This window comes from Plectropomus leopardus, chromosome 2, assembly GCF_026936395.1.
Source record: "Plectropomus leopardus strain MGB_pleo_1.0 chromosome 2, ASM2693639v1, whole genome shotgun sequence".
Taxonomy (NCBI): Eukaryota; Metazoa; Chordata; class Actinopteri; order Perciformes; family Serranidae; genus Plectropomus; species Plectropomus leopardus.
The window spans coordinates 7,512,026-7,535,649 of record NC_142177.1 but is presented as its reverse complement, the minus strand read 5'-3'; the positions used below and the strand labels follow the sequence as shown (position 1 = coordinate 7,535,649).

General features: G+C 38.5%; 1 protein-coding gene across 5 annotated transcripts in view; it reads right to left on the bottom strand.

The window, feature by feature from the left end:
- The window catches only part of cntn4 (contactin 4), a 275,881-nt gene that overhangs the window by 191,728 nt on the left and 60,529 nt on the right, over positions 1–23,624 (bottom strand). For 3 of the 5 annotated variants that reach the window (XM_088083789.1, XM_088083787.1, XM_088083798.1), the window contains one exon: positions 993–1,129. In XM_088083789.1, coding sequence (XP_087939915.1) covers positions 993–1,047 — 55 coding nt within the window. In that variant the 5' untranslated portion in view covers positions 1,048–1,129. Of the gene's footprint in view, positions 1–992; positions 1,130–22,262; positions 22,827–23,624 lie in introns of those variants that run through there. The other 2 variants (XM_088083801.1, XM_088083783.1) reach the window with 2 other exon arrangements.

Here is a 23,624-nt window from a genome sequence, read left to right as displayed (position 1 = left end):
ATCACAAGAATAGGACACACGGATGTACATACGCACTGATGGATGGTTGGACACATGATAAAACAGTATTGCTGTAGAACTGAAAATGTTACTTGTGTATGCACTAGGGGTCAACAGATTGTCAACCTGGTTGATTATCAGAGCTATTATTTGGCATTTTGCCGATTATCTCTATCGGCGTTTTATCTTAATGATCGCTAATAACATTAATTAATGTAAAAGTGTGCATATTACACGCAACCAACACCAGAGAAGGCAGTCTGCTATACATGCAGAGAAAGTATCAGCATGGTAGGAACCTCAGGGAGCTACTTTTATTTATTCATTTCTAATTTAAGTCATCCCTTAACTTAATAAAAAAAGGTTGTAGGGAACTTGCTGCAAATTATGTTCTAAGTTTAAGTTTTGATTAAACATTTGCTAAAGGCATTTAAACACAGTTTTGTGTTGGAGTTATATTCCAAATTCCTAAATTTCCACATAATTTTTGATTTTTACTGTAATCAGTTCCAAATATCAGTCATTAGTCTCATTAAGTACTAATAATCGGTATGAGCCCTGAAAAACCAATATCGGTCAACCCCTTGTATGAATGAAAAAATCTTGCCTGCTTTGAAACTAAGTGAAACTGAATATTTTCATTCTCGCTTTGATGCGGTGCACTCCACTCATTCACATTCAGGATGATATTACTAACCTTTTTTGAGTGCCACAGACAACACAACAGCAAAGCCAGAATGCAATATTGCCTGTGATTGGAAGTCTTTAGCAGACAATGGTCTACTTTAACAATAACTTCCTTGTTGAATGGATTCTACATTCTCATTATTTTATCAGCGGGGAAAAATATGTTTGCTCGTGGCTAATCTAGTTGAGGTTGCTCCTTTCTAAACTACGGCTTTCATACCGTCACCTGCCCCAAATACATATGAATAAGGACTTCACAAAGGCAGCTTTGGCATGCATCAAAAGTTCTTAATAAGATACTTTACCTGCAAGGCACCCCATAAGTGACTGCAGCACCAGCAGTTTCCATAGCAACATCATCTTCAGTTTTGTAGGGTCAAAGTAGTCTCACATCCAATCACAAATGTATGGAATCCGAAGTGCACCTCTCTGGTTTCCCAATCTGTATGAAAAGAAAAACATGAGATGAGTAAGGTGTTAGGGTTCTCATCAGCGGCTCTGTTTCTCCCGCTCAGCATGCTCATTTCACAAGACGCGGAACACGAAGAGACAGCAGGAATTTACAATGAAGAGCACAGCGATAGTCTTATTATGAAGTGCACTTATAGCTCATGAACTCAATTTAAACCAGACTTTATGGCATATTTAATCAACCGCCATTTATATCTTTACAATAAAGTCTTTTAATCTTCATTGTAATCATCCAATCCGTGGTGCAACAAACTCCTTCTACTTTCCTGACAGTTTCTCTGTAAAAAAAAAAAGGTGTTTTCAGTGTTGGGTGGATGGTGGGCACATGAATATCTCATATATTCAAATATCTCATATACATTCATTTTCATATCCCTGGCAACTCTAGGGACAGCATTGTTCTTGCTTGAAGCCTCGTAGCTTTCATGCACATAAAAGTGCAAAGTCAAAAGATGAAAAACACTGAAACATCTAGAAGAATTTCACAACAGCTGTGTGCTTTTCCCTCAACACAGACAATGTCTCCCAGGAGTGGAGATTAAAACTCGAAAGTTTGTTGAGTGTCAGAAAGGTAGCAGGTTTCAGAGTCTCAAACCGCAGTGACAAGAGAGGAGCTGAAGGTGTGTAAGAGGCTGAGGTGAAGAAAAAAAATGCATTGTGTTAAAAGACTGTCAGTGCTTATGAAAATGCTTTAAAATTTTCTTTTTAATTTCAAATAGGAAACTCAAACCTGATGAAACTGTTCATAGGTGGGTTTCCTTAAACACTTGTTTAAGCAATATTTTCGAAATCTCAATCTCAACACAATTGCAAGATGATTGTTCTTTTTTTTATTGTACTTGCATATTTTCCTGAGATTCCTCTATATTGAAGCACGAGTTATAATTTTTATGTTTACTGGCCAAACTGTGACTAGTTCTGTATTTCTCTCTCTATTTTCTGAGAAAGTAACAATGTATCATTCAACTTTGAATAAACATTTTGTTCAAGGCTCCAGGCTGGTACTGACCCATGCGCATTAAGGTTATAAGATATATCCCTGCACCACGAGGCTATAAAGTGCCCTACAGCTATCACTTTAACGGGCATTCAGACAAAAACAGCCCTTCATTAGAACAACACAAGGGGCTGCCTTGATGTGCTCTTCAGATGCCTGCAATACCATCTAGGAAGCACAGTTTAAGTCACAGATCTGTGAATTCAGAGATCGTATTCTGCACCTGTGTGCTCATAGCATGCTAACATCCTCATAAAGACGAATTGGTGGGACTTGCTGTTCGAAAACACATGCTCTATAGCGCCACTGGTTGTCAAACACTATGCAAGGTACATTTAAGTCTCCATTCCCAGGCTAAACATCAGAAATCGTTTTAACTTTGGAACCAATTTAATTGGAATTTGGTTAAAAGGGTTAGTTGAGTAAAGCGGGATGTAAATAGGGCACGGTGAAGGGTGGATTTATCCAGTTTGCCAGAATACAGAAAAAGTTGGAGAAAATGTCAGAGGGTTCCTCTGGAAAAGCTGCACTAATGTAAGAATTAAAGCAATACAGCCACATAAGACGTAAAATCTACCTTCTGCAGCACTCCTCGAGGAAACAAGCAGCTTTAATCTAATGTCTCCTGGGTGAAAATACTATATTTGGAGTTGAGGCATGTTCGACACAAACCTCTCAAAAATTACAACTATTTGTGTAATTTTGCTATCACAGAGAAGAACAGAAGAACTCTGTCATCCCACCCCTGCTGAGATTCAACATCGACAGCACAAAGTTTTAGAAAACTGCAAAAAAAGAGCGGAACAAAACCAACGAAAAACACATACGAGAAGGTACCCGAAACTGCCACATCCTCATTAATCTCAGATTTTCTACCTTCAAGCTCTGTCTCCTGTCTCCACCTACAGAAAAAAATGGCCTTTTATCTGCATACATCATATGGAGGGTTGTCAGAGTCTGTCTTGAGTACATCAATGGTGCAAGACTGTGCCTGACTCCTAGAGAGCAGTTTTATGCATATTAAAGTGTATCTTATGAAAGAACCAAGCCCTGTGCCTATTAGGCTAATGCCTGTTTTGTCTGCGGTGATGGCTTCCTTTTAACATGTCAAATCAGCCTTAATTTGATAGATGAAATTAGTAAAAAATATTTAGTATGGTGAAGAGGCACATGACAGGCACAATAGCAGAGTTTCATTTTAGAGACACTCCTAAGAATACTATGTATTCAATCGGTAATATGAATACAATGACAGAAGGAAAGGCCTGGAAATGTATGCACTGTGCAATGTAAGCTATTTTACAAAACAAAATGCCATGCAAGTGGCACTTTTAAGAACAATAAATGTGTAAATGGTGCCAACCAAGTGCAATAAAGCCTCACAATGGTCTGCCACATCCCGAATTTTAAAATACGGACATGGGTATGTATCATAAGAATGTGACCAATGCTTACTGTAAAAATATTATGGCAACAAAGTAAAATGTAAAATAACTGAATAGGCTTCAAGTTCTGAATCTGTTGTGCTGCCCCAAAGTGGCTTATACACAAGGTTAAACATCAATTTAAAGCCAGCAACCAAGCACACACTTTGACTGTGGTGCAAATTAGGCTTGGGGCAGCATCATGGTATTACAGTTAACAGGGTATTTTAAAATCCCGCAGGCATGTTTTTCATTACGGTCAAAATGCAGGCCCTCCTCTTTCTATTAAACTCATTCTATGTAGTGCACAGTATCAGTCTCTGGTCTCTACTGGTGTAACAGGCAGCTGAGCTGAAAGACACCTAGCGGTGGATGGAGAAGTTACAGGACTGTAAACAGCCAGCAGCCAGCTAAGAGTGACCGTGGGGAATGCCATGTTTTTTACATCTACCTTGGTGAATTAAGGATATATTTAAAACAAATCAGAGCTGGTAATTGTCAGAAAAGGGGACTCACTGACTAGATTATTAGCAAGAGTAACCAAGACAGTTTGGGTGGGTTTAATTTTGGTTTTGTCAAGTGAAGTGTGTTTTATGATGAGTTAACAAGGCAGTTAAGCCTCGTCAGTCTTCCGTGACAGAAAAAAGTTTTTAAAAAAGTTTAATTCAAAAGGTGTGCATTTTTATTTATCTGTTTAATAAGGAAAGAAGGTGTGACAACAGCACTTTTCTTCACAATTTTGGGGTTTCTATTGTGTAATTATTTGTCTGAAAAGCTGAAAAAAAATAGTGCACACGCTGTTGGGAGGTTAGTGCCGCACCCTTACACTATTGTACACCATATACTCCTGTGAAATTTCAGGAGGGCATTAAATAGTACATACTCCCCAAGCCTTGTTAAAATCCTGTCTCCTATTAATTGTCTGGGTTTTTTTTTAATCACGTCCCCAAGCATTTTGGAGTTATCTAAACATAATCAAACTTATGCCTATGATTATATTTTGCAATGTTCACATGGGACAGAATCACAAGGTGAATGGACTTGGACAAAAGTGGCACACAGATGGAGATAATACATTGATCTGCATCTGTGTGGCATGTCAGAGCTTTGTCAGGACACAGCATGCATTTATAGAGCTGGGGTTACTGTTGGAAGCTACTTTTCTACTCCTATTTTTGTTAGGGGCTGTTTTTACAGTATTAGAGTCTTGCTTTGGCTCCCTGCAAGCCTTTCAACTCAACCTGATAAAGCACCAGGGCAGCAAAAGATAACACACTACTGAAAGCCTCACAAACTTGTTCTTGCCTATTGCTGCTGTAATCTATTTAGTTACTTGATGCCAGGAAAATGGAAGTTGATATATGTTCTAGCTACACAGAGCATATCCAGCTGAGCCTTGTTAACTAAGGTATTGCCTAGTTTTAGAAGGCTTATTTGTGCTTGTAATGGTGCAACGATGACACAAATTTGACACACTCCTCTTACATACTCATTTGCAAGGGCACATTTCAAGGCACTTAACAAACAAAAGCAAAGATGACACAAGGAAAATAAAAACAAGGCTGACACTCTGTAATTGTAGTGATACTTTGACCCACAAATAATTAAATTCAAACTGCTATGAGCACAGTGATTAAAAAATTGCAGAAAAGGACAAAATGATGAATGCATTCCTCCAAAATGCCACTTAAGTAATAGAATTTGAACAGTACTACCACGATTGCAATAACACTAACACTGCTGCTGCCATTACCAGCATTAGTACCTAAACTAATACTACTACCACTATGACTGCTGCCACTATTACTTCTTTCACCTTTACAACAATAAAACTAATGCTGCTAATTTCACATGTGGATACCAATCACTGTATTGTTACTACCAATCTCAAGACTAAACCAGAGCTGAGATGCGATCACACCAGCTACCAAACAGCTAACCCTCCAAGACAGCAAATGCATAAGGCCTACCTATTTTCCATTTTTTATAATAAAATACACAATAGAAACCCACAAAATGTTAAAAAAGAAAAAAGAAGGAAAAAGAAAAAAGTTATACTCACATCTATTTTCCTTATTAAACAGAGAAATACAATTTCACACCTTTGGGATTCAACTTTCTCTCGGTCATTGAAGACTGATGAGGCTTAATTGCCTCATTAACTCATCATAAACCGCATTTCATTCAAACCTGACAGAAACAAAATAAAACTCTCCTCAACCATTCTTGGTTACCTTTGCTAGCAATCTAGTTAGTAAGTCCACTGATCCAACAATCACAGTTTGGTCGAAAAAAATTCTTAATTCACCAAGTCAGATGTAAAATACATGCCACTAATCCCCATGGTTTCTCTCCGCCTGCTGGCCACCAGCTGTTTTTTAGTCCTGTAATTTCTCCCTTCACCAATAAGTGTTGGAGTGTCTTTCAGCCCAGCTGCCTGTTCCACCAATAGAGACCAGAGACTGAGCTCTGGTGGCGCTTGCTGTGTACTATATACAATGGGTTTAATACAAAGCCTGTATTTATGACGTTATTAAAAAACATACCTTCAGGATTTCTAAATTCCCTGGTTCACATTTATACCGTTATACCAGCCAAGTCTATGAGGTAGTTTCCAATACAATACGTGTTTTCAGGACAACATTTTGCCATGACAACACACAAAGAATCACAAGGTGAAAACAATACCAGTTGTCCCATCATTGTCACAGCCGGTAAAAAGTAATCATAATTTACATATATTCACATTTTGTAATGCTGATGTTCCCTGATTACATAATACCATAAATCCCTCATCTGCAATTGAATTCACCACTCCATCCTCAGATATTATAGACAGAATAAACTGCAACTGCCCTTTGCAAAGAGAACTGACTAATGATGTTTCAGGGCACAGGGGGTGGAGATAATAAATGTATTGAAAACTGAAAAGATTGATAGATTTTTTTGCCCATCATGCAGTCAACATCTTAATTACATTTAAAATTTGCAAAGTGAGGACAATAACCACAAGTGTACATGTTGCAAGGTTATTCTGCACATTACATTCTGAGTATCTATGTAAGTATCTATGGAGTGTATCTAGTATATTTATGGAAAAGGTACTTACATTAGAAACTGAGCAATTAAATTAATAATCCGTTTCAAAATTACCCCTCATATTTTAACCTATCCAGCACTATGGATAGAAATAAATTACTCGGAAGTTCCCCTTAAAATCTGTGAACATGCTGCCCAGAATTCGGCGATGCAGAGATCAGTCCAGAATCGATCTATTACAGAAGCTTTTTCCAAGAGGAAACTGATGTCTTTGTGCAGGAGGTGCACAATCACACCTTGAATTAAATAAGCTTGGCGAGGAGATAACAACGTTTGGTTAATGTACTGCACTGGCCCTAAGAGATCCATCGTCCAATGTTCAATGATATCGGGGCAAAAAGCGAAACAGAAGCAGCAGTGATCGAAGGGACATATCAACATTAATAGAGGTGTATCTACCAGTCAGTTTCTAACAGGGGTTTCAGCCACCTTCATGACTAATGTGTTGTGGTGTGTAAAGACTACGTTGCATGAGTTGCATAGTTGTTAAGTTATTTCTAGTCAAAGTGTTTAATAATCACTAAGAGAGTAGGGAAGCCTTTGAATGCAACATGGTTCATGCTCACATGCTGTGCAAAGAGCACAAAACAAAGTGCTGTTCTGCAATTCCCCACCATGGCAGGTCATGACAATCAAATCAAATTGAGCATATTACACACAAGTGTTAATGTATTTGAGAAGACCACTGAAATGTGACACAGAGAGCTGGATAACGTGTAATTTACAAAAGCATAACTGATATTTTTAGGCCTGCTGGTATTATTTCATGATCTGGAAAAATGATGAGAATCTCAAAAACCTTATATTGTCTGCCTAACAGTCAGTAAAAAAATACTGTTGTGTTACTTAGGTATGAAACTTTGAGAAGAAAGCACATACTAATGTCTAATCAGCATCACTAATGTCATAATCATACATTTTCTGTTGATCAACACATATATTTGTCATTTCAATGGCACATCTCTTTTCCTTTTTCCTTACAAAGAGCAAGTCCTATCTCAGCTGTGATCACCAACCCAAAGTACATTTAATTAGAGATAGACTTGCTGTTGTTGTTGCAGCTCAAAACTTTGCATACAATAAGCGATGTACAGTGAAGGCTGAGATACCAAAGCAGCTGATAAAGATTACAGTATCTCTAAGGGAAACATAAGTATAAAAGTTGTACTGGGACCTGAGAGGATGTGGTCTCAAAAGAAAAATCTTCACATAATTTCAAGGGCAAAGCTATGTTCGTCCTTTCTATGATCTCTATATAGAGGAGAACATCGACAGGCAATGAGTACTCTTTTTCTATATACAGTTTAACTTTATTTAAAGATTACATAAAGTCTTACAGTGTGCTGATCTACAAGTCTGAGGTATTCAAGACACGGAAAAGAATCCCTCACCAAAGTGACAGTGTGTTATTTCAACAAAGTTTTCCATTTTTGCAGAATAAATGATTGTACTTTGCATTGTGCTCCTTGACATAAATGACATCCATTAAAATATCAACCAACTCCTAGAGTGTGACCTGCGGTTCATGAATTGACATTGTTGTGCTGCTTCAGTGCCAACAAAGATTCATGACATGAACACTGAGAGACATAACCCGAATGCAGAATTGCATGTCTAGGGTCTTGCAAGCAAGCAAACAACCCAGCACACTCTCTTGAAGAAAATGCAGGCATTGTACATTTCTGCAAATCATGGATAAGTTACATTTGTATGTTTCATACATAAGTAGTGAATTAGTTGACTGTCATGGGAAGGTGGAGGGGACAGTAGGTGGCGTGACACCTAGGTGAGACTGCACCTGTTCTGATGGCCAATTTTACAGAAGTAATTTGGCCCCCAGACCCCATATTTCAAGCCAAAACATGATATTTCATTTACCAAGTGGTTTTTGTGCCGATACCCACAGATTATGCAAAAATGTAAACTACCAACATTTTTCCTGGCAATTGGGTTTATGCAGCAAGAGGAGTGGAGCAACAAACAGGAAACACAGGGGTTTATGTTCAGATACATGTTTATGGTCTTGGTATTAGCTGCTTACTAACATTCAAGTGTCAGCCTAAAAAGCTGAAAAATAAAGTCAATTCTTAAGTTACGCATAAACAAGGGCAGGGCCCTTTGAGTGACAGGCTGTCTGTGAGGCATCACCACTGATAATGAGTCAGATCCAGCCCTCTATTTCGCAGCTCCCGACTCCAAAAAAAACAAGATGGTGATAACCAAAATGACAAAGTCAAGACTTCAAAACGGCCATCAACAAACCAAAGAGTGATGTCACAGAAGCAAAATCCATTGTTTATACCATTTATCATAGCATTTTTCCTATCTATACATTAATTCTACCAAATTATTGAAACTAGAAAAGCTGCTTATTATATTATTATTATTATTTGTCACAACTACATTAGCTCCATTATACAGCTCGCTCTGTCATAACCTTTTGCCATTTGGTTGAAATAATAAAGTCCAGATCAGAAAGGCTTACTATATTTGTCTCTTAGCATTTTAGTACATAATGGCATAAGCAGCATAATGGCAGGGTCAGTAACATTATTTCATCAGTGCAATGCATCTACACTCATGGCAAATAGCAAATCTACGCGTTTTAATTAGATTTTTTCTTTTTAAATTACCAATTACTGATTACACTGTGTTAAGGCTGGTATCCAGAATGTCTTTAGATATGCTCTCCATCAGATTTTGATCCTGATCATTTACGACTTGTGAGGTTAACTTTATCGATAAAGACCATTCAAATAAGAGCCAAAATCAATGCAGTACGCCCACAGTCCCCGACCAAACAGGGGCAGTTTACTATGACTGCCCTCCAGCACAGCTTTCTGCTGTGTACCAACATCATTCCTGATGTGGGTGGCACATTCTCACAGTTTGGAATCACACAGTAACATCTCACAGTAACTTCTCTAAACTGTATCACCCTGCCACATCTCAACTGCCATCTAAAGAAAAATTGAACTTTAGCTCAAGCTAAGAAACTTATTTTGAGAGAGAAACTTAAATTTGGTTCCAGTTAAAGAGTCTTGACCGCTGTGGACAGGGCACACTAATATGCTGCTTTTTTAAAAAAAAGTTTTTGTGAAAGTTTTTCTTGTTCTTGGTAACTTCAGGCAAATCTTTTCTGGTGCGGACAATCTTAATAACCAATTTCCCAAAGTGTCTGTCAAGTATTTCTAGACCATAATCTTTAGTAAAATAGCAACACATGAAGATCTTTCAGTGACATCATAAGCGAATGTTGAACCTAAGCAAAACCCCCAATACAGACACACTGGGCAGACTGAAAGTTGCATACCATATATTATACACATTTAAGTTGACTAACAAAATCTGACATTGTGCAATATCTAGCTGAAATAAAACAGGTCTGCATGGGGATCTCTGCAGCTGCAGTAAGAATAAATACATTCTGACAGGGTTTTGTTGAGGAGAAATGCTTATGTTGTATGTTTCTATAGATATGCACATACTGCGGGATAAGTCAAAATTAATTCACTAACCCAGATTTAAAACTGTTTGAGTCAAGGCATTTTGAACATAGTCATGTTTTTACAGCTGACACAAAACCAGTCAAGTAAGCACAGAACACAACTCTATCTATCTACTACTATCTCTGTATGATCGTCTCATGAAATCATACAGGGTACAACTCGAGTAAAATGCAATTCTGTAGGATCCCTTTACTTATGCATTGCTACTTACTCCCTTTTTGCCTCCTCTTGGACTGTAGGCTGCTGCTTTGTAATTGTTCATGTTGCAGGATGGTTCTTCTTATTTATGGGTTCTGGTTGAGGAATGATTTAAAGAAAGTTTTGGCTACGTTTGCTTTTGTTTCTTTAAAAAAGTGAATTCATTGATTTTATCTGTGACATAGACAGCAGTGTCCCAGAACGTTCTCCAGACTCTAATTAACTCCATCTCATGTGTCTCTTGGGACTTCATTGTAATTCCTAGAATACCAGAAGCATGACCCACCCTACTCTGTCCTTCTCTGTCTCTGATTGGCTTGCCCTGACATTTTTACCCCTACCCTAACCAATGCCTCTCCTCTTGCCTAAACCTAACCACCCCAACCAATGAAGGTCATGAGTAATAACCAATCAGAGGGAGAATAGGGCAGGCCATGCCTTTGCTATCCTCGGAAACGCAAAGTGGGACTGAGGGAATGTGTCGCAGTTTGTATGTACATCTTGACTTTGCCAAGATGGCCACATATTCACTCCTACCAAAAACAGCACCACTCTGGAGCCATCTCTGAAAGGCGTATAGCATTGATATTGTATTCCCCTTGTGGCGCAGGACAAGGACAGCCTCTGCTATTGGCATAAAGAAAAATAGTCACCTGATAAACTAGTGCTGTCCAGGATTTAGCAGTTTCATTGAGTCCAAGTATTTTACAGTCCTAATATGCCATTAGAAACTAATGAGGCAAAAAGCTGATCCAGTTATTATCCAACGCCTATACAACTGCTAGCAGGATGGTAGTTTGACTGGTGTCCATGTTCTCTACCTTTTCCTTAATGTTCACTGATGTTAACATTTTAAGCCCTTGTCCTGGCTAACTAGCAGAGACACAAGAGCAGAGTTTACAGGCTGTTGAGTTGTCCTCATCCTGATGAGTGATTCGCAGCCACAATAACAAAAACAAAGTATGCAACCAACAAAATAGACACAGAAACGTCTGCACCTAAATCAAAGAATGCATAATAGCTCGAGTTATGCGCAGTAATTCAGCATTATACAATGAGATCATCCCTTTTTTTAAAAAAAAAAGTCAGACAATAACAATTTCAAAGAGAAATGACAAGTGTCAGCTTTTCCGTCAGACAAATTTGAGGTAAACGAAGAACTGAGGTACACCACACAGCCATAGCATAAACAGAACACTCAGATTCAGATATTTGATGTTTCCAGCTTGAATAATACAGATGCACTGATGATGCAATGACCATGTCAATGCTAAGGAAAGAAGGTCTGATTGAGCTTCTGTATATGTGAACGTGATCATCTGACGCAAATTACCACCGTTTTGAGGTTGAATGGATCTGCATTTCTTATCTAATCCAAAATGAATAGTGTTCCATTCCATAGCCAAGCCAAAAATGCATTATCTTGTTCTTTTTTTCTTATTGTCCTTGGTTTAAATGGATGAGGCCGCTAATTGCACTTTGATACAATGACTACAGAATCACATTTATCTGAACCGCAGACATCTGAAATGGTCTGCTACACAAACAGTGCCTTTGTTGAATGCCTAATTATTTCATCTGAGACACAGATGAGATTTTGAATACCTGCATGTTGCATCATCTGCCGTTCTCTCCAAACTTACTTCACATGAACAGACTGTTCTTTCTAGTTGTTGAAAGTCATTAGCGACCTTTTTTTTCACTGGATAGTGAACAAAATATTCAAAACAAAACAAAATAATAGAGACTTCAATCAGCAACAATATGCAAGCAATGATAATGACTGCAAACACCACATTGTAATTTTCTCATTTAATAATTAGAAAACATCCATTGAGCAGCTGCAACATGTGTCCACTAACTAATCGGCATATTACCAAATTCGAAATCTGCGCTGCAGCAAAGAATTAATCTAATATTGTTTGTGAATGTGGATAAAAGAGCCTCATTATTTAACACTGAGTGATAAGTTTTATTCAAAACCATTATATAAATGACAGTGCATACCAGCAGCCAAATATGTCTAAATATTCTCCAGAGGCGTTTGGCACCATGAAGGTGCCCTTGAGCAAGACACTTTCAACTAGTACTTCTCAGCAGCTTACAGGTCTGCGTGTGTGTGTGTGTGTGTGCGTGTGTGTACTCAGGAATGTCACTTTATCCTGGATACATAAAGGAAAAACTGTACGAGTCTTTATCAAAAGACACTTTGAATGATAAAATCATTAATTAAAATCACTGTTGTTCATGTGTAAAGCTTCAAGCCTCTAGTTTCACAACGGTGTGATGTAGCTGTACTGTATGTGTAAAACTGGCGCTGACAAGAATGAAAAATATCAAGCTGCTCAGAGAAATTTGAGAAGAAACACACACTCAACCGTCTTAAAATAAATTAAATAAATGTGTCGCCTACGTTTCGGTATCACATTTCTTGAGTGGCTTATTTAACCAATTCCAATATGCCTGTGTATAAATAACAAGCCTGAATGTGATATTTGCTATTGATTCTCCCTAATATATTTCATTAAGGCAGAAGCAGATGTGTTACGCAGGAATGCGTGAAAAATTAAAGCAGTATACAGGTGGGAAAAGCTATCAAGTAGTGAACAAATCCAAAAAAAGGCCTTATTTAACCATTTCAAGCTGTGTGTAATATGTATGCGACTATGTGACATCCAGTCATGAGTTCACTTAATGAACTTTACATGCTTGTGTATAATATCTAATAATATGGTGTTTTTAAAATACCTCTTTGTGTTTATTATTATTATTAGCCCAGTCTCCAGAAGAAAATATTGGCATTGTATTTTTCTGCAAAGTATGAATATAGTACATTTCAAAGTTCTCTATATATCATGGGGGAGTCATTTAGAACTTCAGTGCTGTCTTTGCAGCAGCTTTGTGGACAGCAAACAGGGGTGTTTTATATTAACCATCACTAATTTTTTTTAAATAGCTTTTGAGGCACCAAACATGGATGTTTTGTAGCAACCCATCACTTTGTTTTCAACAGATCTTTAAGCACAGAGCAGATGTTTCGAAGCAGCACAACATGTTTCCAGCGGCATTTTCTGGCACCAAACTTTTATTTATTAGGAAAAAGTCTTGTCTGCCCACCATGGATAATATGACCTCGCTACTATGCCTTCATTTCCATCTCTTGTCCTAATTTACTCTTTTCATTCAAAATAATCCTCTTCCTCTTTCAACATAATCAACAAACACTATATAGTCTGATGCTCCAGTTTTGAGTTCATAAACCTTTGTAGCCCCTGATTAGAAGGATGCAAAACATTTTTGTTATTTTAGAAGACAAACAAGGACAACCTTTTTCTTGAGTGTTATTTAGTTATGAAACTCAAAATATAATGCCATATCAACAAAAGGCCTTGTATGAATTTTACAGACATGTAGTTGAGTATTGTATTCCTGGAAAATCCCCCCCCCCCAAAAAAAATATCAAACCCTAAAAAGCTTGTATTTTGTTAACGTAGCTTGTATTTTGTCGACACTTTTCAATAGAAAGCAAAACAGTGCTCGGGGTATATTTGAAGCATTCTTTTGAGTCATCTCAGCCGGTCCATTCAGTCCTTTAATCTCGATTCAGACAAAGAAAATAACAATGCCCCGTGGGGAACGCAGTTTGATCGACTGCTTATATTGGACTAAACGCAGGAGGAAAGATGGCTCTCGCATAAGAGCCACACCCAGCGGGGCACAATACACGAGAAAACAAATGCTATTCAGTAACAACAAACACATGCAAGCCAGGTGTATCACCAACAAGAACTATGGAGCCTCATCTGAAAGGGATAAATCACCCAAAATTCACTCAGGATCTACTCACCCCCATGCTGATGGAAAGATGGAGTGAAGTTTTATAGTACACAAAGCACTGGCAGAGGTTCTTGGGGAAAAGGCATTGCACTTATCTCCCAATCAATTGACGCAAATAGTGACCTAGATTCAAACCTTGAAAAAATATATAATAAAACCACATAATGTCCCCATACTGCTTGTCCAAAGTGTCCTGAAGCCCTGACATGCCAAGTTATTTTGAAAAACATCACTGGTGCCATTTTTTTAGCCTTGTAGCCTGAAGCTCCTAGTGTGGGAGCTGCATTCACCTATGCGCGCTCATGGTCTCTGCACGCCAGTGTTTACATGCTACCCAGAAGCCTCCCCCACACACAGAGAGAGACTTCTGAAGGTAGCAGCAAGCAACAAGTCCCTCTGTAGAATATTAAACTACTTTTTTGGTGTTTTTTTCTGTTATCCAGCCATTGTAGCTTCCTTCAAAAACCCAGATTTACAAAACAATGGCTTGAGTGTATGCTTTTCCTGGATGATTAACCAACAGAAGCATTTGTCTGTGAGGAAAAAACATTTGAGTGTGCATACATGAACGCAGCTCCCACACTGGGAGCTAAAAGCTTCAGGCTACAAGGCTAAAAACATGGCGCCAGTGACATTTTTTAAAACAACTTGCCACGTTGGGGCTTCAGGAGACTTGGATTACTTCAGACCAGCAGTATGGTATTTACAGATATTTTGTGGTTTGATTGTGTATTTTTTTAATATCTGGATCCTGTTTTGCTTCAATTTTTTAGGAGATGAGTGCAACACCGTGAACCTCCAGCAGTGTTTAGTGGACTATACAACTTCACCTGACTTTCCATTAGCATGAGGGTGAGTCAATAATAACTGAATTTTTATTTTGGGTGAACTATCCACTTAAGATTGCTTGGAAAGAAGATGTTGTTGGGCCTTATGTAAGTGCATTAAATAATGCAGCACCGCCAGTGCTCAGACCCCCCCCAACCCCCTGAAGTTGGTTGCTGTGTGGCATTGCTCTTATTAAGCACTCAATTAAAGCCATTCCCAAGGAGAGGCAGTGCGCAACAATGTTTGAATTAGGAAACGTTGCAGAGCTCAGACAGTCTGTGAAGACTTACTCCAGAGGACCGCGGTGCCTTGGAACCAAAGACAGACACAGCATCATGAAGCATCGCTAAAGCAGAGAAATTATTCTAATATGATTGGATTACAAATAGGGCATTTACAGAACCAATGAGACTAGATAAATAGAGCAGGAAATGGAGCTGTCTCAATGAGCTGTCTTGAATCTTTTTCCTCCTTCAATCTAAATATTAAAAATGAACAGAGAGATGGGACTCGGTAAACAACGCTGAGGAGCTGTGTTGTATTAAAGTCAAGTGTACTTATTCCTGGCAGTTGTGTCACGGCTCCCAATTCACAGCGCTGCGCTCACAGCCGCTTTTGATTTTGAAGATTGGACATATTTTTGTGAAAATTACACTTATTCATGACCTTCCTTTGACTGAATTAGACAACAATCCCTCATCCGCTTAGGAGTAAAGTATGGTGGGTGGAAGATTTTGTATGCAGATAAAAGATTTGTTTCAATGAAAACCGGTCTGTGCCAGGCACAGAGACATCAAACAGGCAACTCTTTACAGAAGCTGCTTTTTGAATTTTTTTCTTTCTTTTTTTGCAGTAATTGTATTTTGTCAGCAGATGTATTTCCCAAAAAAGAAGCCAAAATTCACAAATTGTATCACGGAGCCTTACAGTGAGTTAATCACTTTGTCTTTCCTTCCATCTCTTCCCTACTCTTTGTGCCATAGTCACTTTGATACAGAAAAAACAACTTTTTTCTATAACAGCTCGATGGCGCACTGACACATCTGGAATACAGCCTAATTGTAACCATCACACCTTTTTAGAGTTTGCCAAAGGAATAAACGTGCACTTTTCCAGTTTCCTGCTTGACAGGCGAGATTTCTTCGCCACTCGCAGCTCTGCTTGTCAAACAACTCTATTATGCCAGATTCAAACAAGTAATGCATGGCATACATAAAACCACACTGCGCTCCGGTAAAGTGGTATCAGGGGTCTGCAGCTTCCTCATCCATTATGGCATTGTGGAAAATCTCACAGCGCTGTTTACTTTGAAAATTCAGCAGAGTGAGGTAAAAAAAAAAAAAGAAAGCAGTGGTTCTAAACAACTGACACCAAGCATTTGCTTTTATTTGCCGCTCTGTGCCGTGTTTATCTCCAAGAAGTGATTTTAACCTGATCAGCAAGGTGGTGGCATAAATACACACTTCAGATGTTACCATGTCTATTAGAGTGGATGCAAGGATGATGGATACTCGACAGCAGGGGAAGGAAGAAAAACAAATCTGCTCTGTAAAATGATGTTTGTTTTATCTCCTTTTTTCTCCCCTGTGAAATACTGTATGTAAAGGTTTTAAGTCTGTTCTCATTAAAAGCTGCAATAACTAATCAATTAGTATCTTAATTGCTAACTAATATGATAATCGATTAATCTGTTTAATTGTTTAATGAGTCTAGCTTCTTTATTTTGAATATAATCTGGTTTCTCTGGTCTTTGTTTCTTTACTATAACAGTAAACCAAATGTCTTTGGGTTGCAGACAAAACAACAAATTCAAGGACGTCATATTGAGCTCTGGGAAACATTGATCGACATTTTTCCGCCATTTTCTTCCATTTTATATACTAAACAACTCACTGATTAATCAGTTAATTGTCAACTAACAGTAAACTGAATATCTCTGGATTTTGGACAAAGATGGCATTTAAGGGTGTCATACTGGACTTTGGGAAACACGGATCTACATTTTCTACCGTGTTCTGCCATTTCAAAAGAACAAGTAACTGATTCATTGAATAATCAATTGATCACCAAACATTAAATTAATCTAACAGTACACTGAATATCTTTGGGTTGTGGGCAGAACAAGACAAATTGAGGGCATCATCTTGGGGTTTGGGAAACACTGATCAACATTTTTACCATTTCCTAACACTTTACAGACCAAACACCTAATCTACCAATCAAGAAAAACATTGACTAATCAATATACAATGAAAATAATTGTTAGTTGCAGCCCTATTCTTTTAAGATTAAACTGCTGTTTATTTTCTTTGTTTAATTATTCTTTATTTTGTCTATGAAATGGCAAAAAATGATTAAAAAAAAAATCACAGTTTCCCGCAGATAAAAAAAAATGACAGACTCAAATTAGTGATGAAACAATTAGTAGTTTCACCAATTAGTTCATCAGCATGAATTAAAAAAGCACAAAAAAGCACAAATAGTCACATTTTAGGAGATGAAAACACAGAAGCTTTGCTTGAAAACTGATATTCTGAAGACTGACTAACCAATTTGGTGTATACTGAAACATATGAGTAATAAAGTACGAGGTTGGACTGCTCTGTAGCCGAGGTCTAAGCAAAAAGATTGGGAACTGCTGCTGTACAAAACAGGAGTTATATTTTGCTTCAAAAACAGTGAGTGTGGGGCGACCTTTTCCACACCTGGTAGTGTGTGTTCCCCATATAGGCTGAGGCCTTTACAGCGGCTTAGGTTTGATTCCAACACTTGGCTTTTTGCTGCATGTCACCCCCCATCTCTCTCCAACCTTTCCTGTCCATTTAGCTGTCCTATCAATTATCAAAAGTCAAAAATGCCAAATCAAAAAGAAAAAAGAGAAAGAAACCAGTGGGTACCTTTAAATTCACACTAATATTCCACTCTTATTGCGAATATGAAAATATTCCGAATTTGATCAGGGTCACTTCATCGGTATATCCCGTTTGGATATTTCAAATAAGGTCTTACTCTGAATTTATCATATTCCAATCAAGACATGGGATATGCTGGATTTATTCCAGTTTGAGTAGCATTATTTGACCATGTATACAGCACATTTGGAATAAACATCTCAACAAGGGTTTTTACCGCACTTTGACTTGTCTTTCTGTGTTGTCATGGCTTCATTGTACACAAACCAACCAAGACAACAGTTCACTAGGCTGAGTAGATGCATGCCCAAAAGAAAAAAACATGTTTGTGGTCTGCAGAAGAATCACACCTACTTTTACACAGAATGAAAGTTTTTGGATATGCACAAATAATCACAGGGCCAACCTTTTCAAGAAGGTAGTTGAAGGAATGAAAGAGGGAGGTTGCGTTCACATGGTTGAACAAGTCTGCCTACGATGGAAAAATAAAAAAAAAAAAAAAAGAATTCCACTTTTCCATATTTTCAAATGGCACATTAGGGCATGTTAACCCATTAAGACCTGAGCAAACTGTCTTGTTGTCTTTCAAAAACAGAGGTAAAAGGCTAAAAGCAACTTAAGGAGAAAGCACAAGAATATTACCTGAAGCAAAAGATAACGTAAAAGAAAACAAAACAGACAATGACTCAAGTGCTTAAATATAGTAAAAAAAAAATAAATAAATTAAAAAAAATAATAATAATGATTCAGTAAAATATTTTTAAATATATAATTATTATCATTCTAATAGTTGTTGTTTTTTTTTTAATTTTTCCCTAACTTCTTTACAAATGATTATTCAAATCAATCAATTTCTTGCAATTTGTGGCACAGTTCTTGCCAAGTTGCCTACTGCCTTTTTCCCTGTGCTTTTGTAAGAAAGCAAACCTATTTGCACAGATTCTGAATGTTTAACTACTTGTGAAGGTGTCTGAACTCAGCACATGAAAAGCGATTTCGATACAGGTTTTCCAGGGTTAACTGGAGTATGCATGGCTGTATGTAATCATGAATATTAGAGGAACATTCATTTTCATTAGCCATGTAAACAGCTTAGTCGGAAGATCGTCTTATTTGGAATAAGAAAAAACTGGAATATTACGTGCTTGTTAACACAGTCAGTTATACTCATTAATCACAATCATTAGTAGGAATTGCCCACCCCAAGATTTCGCCAAAGAATTAGAAAACAGCTGGAGGTGAGGTGAAAGCTGATGCAACAAGTCTTATTATCCCCTGCCTCCCCAACTCCCAGCATGCCTCTGCACAGATCAAACAACTGACGACTGATGGTGAAACTATCATGATTAATGTGAAGTGTCCGTGTAGCTGCAACGATATCCTGTGACAAAACAAGTCTACGAGAAGACTACATCTGTATTTAAAACAAGGAGGGGAATTTCTCCCATCATACACACAAAAACACATTCTGCCTTTCTTCTGTTCCGTCAGCTAGCTTTCCTGGAGAGACATGAAATAAAAATGACCTTGATGAAACATTTCTTCGATACTTCCTGTGGAAACCGCGCAATGAAATTTTCATGCCTCGCCTCTAAAAGCACCTATCCCAGGATATTGTTAATGTCACTTCTGTGCTCCGTCACTTCTGACAGGCGTGTTGGCTTCCAGGACATCACCAGCCATTAAAGGGCTGTTTTCCTGCGAGGCTGCATCCAGGCGGTCTGGGCCTCATGACGCAGACCCCCCGGATATCATTAGATACCAGATAACATGTTAATGGTGCTTCAGTTTGTGCCTGTTATATCTACGTGTGCAAAGGTGCTGGTTAAATTCACTCTCCGCTCCACAGACTTTAATTCAGCCATTTTTAAAAATCTTAAATATTTATGCTTGGATCTCAAGAGAGTCTGTGTTCTCTTGTCTCCGGCTTTTGGGGAGCTATCGACACTCATGTTCTCAAATCAAGACTGAGCCATGGAATAATCTTCCCGTACACTTTTTTTTTTTAGGTGAAGTTTTTCATTCTCTAACCTTTTGTAGAAGTTCAGCTCTTGTCAAGTCAGATGAGAAGTCTATAGATTTCACACGGAGTTGCAGGAGCTGCTCCCCCAGTCAGATTTAATGGGGAATGAGCATCATCAGATATACGCTCATTTGCAGCTTGATAGCACGACTCTGACAGGTGTTATCATCATACTGACACATTTTCTCTGTGCCAGCCAGTTTATTGTTTCCCCAGTTGGAAAAAAAATATTCCACGCGAATCCCTTTCCGATATCATTTGAGTGAGCAGCTTTGGCAGAAGTTGGCACAATGAATGTGCTGAAGCTGCACAGATGCTCATCTATTAAACATATTAAAGTAGGCTTATGTGGCGTTTTGCTGGCCATCAGTCTCCAGGCCCACAGGCTTCTGCTGGACAGTTGATCTAGTGAGTGACAGATGCACTGATAAACACCACCAGAGCACTGGCACAGCTGATCATTAATTCTGATCTCATGAAAAAAATAAAATAAAATAAAAACCTTCAATATTTTGGTTAATCAGGGTTCCCACGGTCATGGAGACCCTGGAAAAGTCAATCTTATTTTCCAGGCCTGGAAAAGTCATGGAACTAGAAACTATTAAAAGTTTGGGGAAAATAAGGGAAATGTGTTGTAATAAATTACATTTCATTTATGTAACATAACAGTGAACTTATTTCCATAGTTGATGACGCAACATTGCTCTAATATACATCAATGTTATGTTTTTGTTTATTTGTTCATCAAGAAAGTTTCTTAATTTTCTCCCATTTTTCGTATCTCCATTATTGTATGCAAACAAGGCATGTCAAATAATTTTTTAAGCAGTTTTGGCTTTATGGGATTGGCATACAACGGGCCCATAAGTTTGGAAAGCATGTCTTCTTTAAACATTTTTCAGCAATTTTTTCTTTTTGTTTTGGTGATTTTATAGACAATGTAACATTTTTGGGAGATTTTTTTTGTTTCTATTTTCTTAAAAAAAAAACGTTTTTAAAAACAGGCATGTTTTCTTTAAAAGATTTGGCTATTATCTTCTTTTTTTAATTTGTAGCAATACATTTTTTTGGAAATTTCTATAGAAAACTTAAAATTTGTGGCAATTCATATTTCTGTTTGAAATATCATATTGGCCAACATGCTGGTTTCTGCTGATGTGGCAAACTGCTATTTTTCTTTCTCTTTTAATTGACAAAGTGAACATGTACAAAACATCAATCCTATGTTAAAGTATTTTTCTTATTTTGCACAATGAATGAATATTACATACACTGAAAATCATATATATCATATAATATATATATATATATATAATCATATATTTCATGTTTCCATCTGTTAGTGGGCCATCATGACATACAGTAGAGACTTGATGATCACTAAAATTAGTTGTTGGGAAAAAAAGTGGATAAATCAAAATTGGTATCAGTTATTGGCCAAATGACTTGTCACATATTGGGATCGGATATCAGGAAAAAAACAAATATCGTGCATCCCTAATTTATAATAGAAACTGTAAAAACAAAAAATATGGTTGGATTTTCACATCCGACAGTCCTTGAACACATCATGTGGGATGCTGATATTATGTTTGAATAAGAGTTTGAATGGTAAAAAACAAGTGGTGCAAGAAAATAAATAATGTGGTCTTTAAAAAGTCATGGAAAAGTTTTGAAATTTTGTTAATGGCAATGTGTGGAAACCCTGGTTAATCCTTAAAGTGCATAAAATCGAGGTAGGTCCACTAGTAAATACTGGATTTGATAGATGTGAACAGCTCAAGTTTTTCTCCCGGTTTTTTTCCGTTTAATCCCGCGGTATCCGGGACTAGACTGAATTCCCGTGGCCACGGTAGGTGGTCAACAGTCGGCGGCGGGCAACATAATCAACAAAATCCGCAGGGATTATTCATGGGAGGGTCAACGCACAAGGATTACTAAACATCTGCACTGATCGGGGAGACGCTCTCTCTCTCTCTCACACACACACACACACACACACACACACTCGCAGATTACTTTGCTTCCACCACCATGATAGTCCCACAACAAAGTAGACAGGCAAATGAGATCAACGGAGGGTGAAATTCAGAGAAGGCAATCCTGCTGCTGCTGCTGCCTCCCCTATACAAGGTTTTAATGTAATCTGTGAAAAGTTAGGATGTTCACTGGGCTTTATTTTGGGTCTGAGCTGCTCATCTGAGACGATGGATTTAACTTGAGAGGTGTAAATTGCTGTATGGAAAATGATAATAATAATGATAATAATAATCTCACCTGTCCACGCGGCAGAAATGTCTCCGAGGAATTCACAGCCTCAGATTAATCCGTGTTTTCTCACTATACAAAATTCTGCACATAGACATCACCTCTGTCGAGTCGCGGCGACGCTCCCGGCCACAAATAAATAAATATCCGTCTGACTTGTGCGCAAAGCTGCTGCTCTCTCTTTTGTGTGGCGGTTGTATTCGCGGGCTGCGCCGTTTCCGAGCTGTTCGGCGCCGCTCCACTACTGTCCCTCCATCCCCTGTCCTCTCCTCTCTGTCTCTCTCAGTGTCACAAGCACAAGTAGCTGACGGCGCGGCGTCTCGCAGGTTGCATATTGGAAAGTGAAGCCTTGGTGTGCTCACTCACTCCGATGCGTCAAGTGTCTCTCTCCCCTCCTTCCCCTCTCCCCTCCCTTCCTCCTCCCTGCTCGAACAGAACAGTGCTGGAGCGGAGCGGGACGCACGCACACGCGGCCGGCCACGGAAAGAAAAGCGAGAGACGGAGGGAAGAGGTGGAAGAGAGAGCGGCTGTCTTGTCTGTCTGCACCCCCGACCAGCCTCCTCACTGCTCCGGCCATTCAAGCGGAACAGACTCCCTCCTCCTACTACTACTACTCCTTCCTCACCTCCTTCTCCTCCTCCTCCTGCTGGGATGTCCAAGTGAGGAGTGGTGATGGACCATATTGTATACCTTTCGGCTGGCTTGTTATACTGTGGTAAACAACCGGTGATATCTTTGAACAGAGTTATGAGAAGCATACTAAGTTTTATATTCAACATAATATAAAAAATTAATATAAAATTTTGATGACAAATGTGTTGGTTTATTTGTTTGTTTGCTTTTGATTAATTATAACATACTGTTGGAAACCCAAGAGGAACTTCACTTCATTTTTTGTCTCCATGAAGTCCCCAGGAACCATATCAGGCTTTGACGCCAATTTAACATAGATGCCAAACAAGCCTGTTCTCATTCCAAAGTCGTCACATACTGCTGCTCTTGCAGTGCTTTCAGCGTAAGATCCCTACTCCAAAAGCCACCCTTCACCTCCACATGATACCCCACTGGACAGCGTCAGCTGAGAAAGCGGCCAAACAGAACCGGTCGTGTTATTATAAGCCGGCGGATGGCCAGACCTGCCACAGCAGCATGAAACGCGCATTGGAAGCGTCACTTGAAAACGCAGCCAGACGCAACCTGTTGCATCAGCATAATACGTGCCAGGATGGCATCACGTTGAAATGCTGCCGCTAATGATGTAATAGAAGGAGTGCAAGGGTGCCTATAGATGGACAGGAGAGGCGGTGAATGGGTCCAACAAACCCTGGACTTTCATGCAGAAGTCTGATGAGTCTTTGACAGCTCTGAACA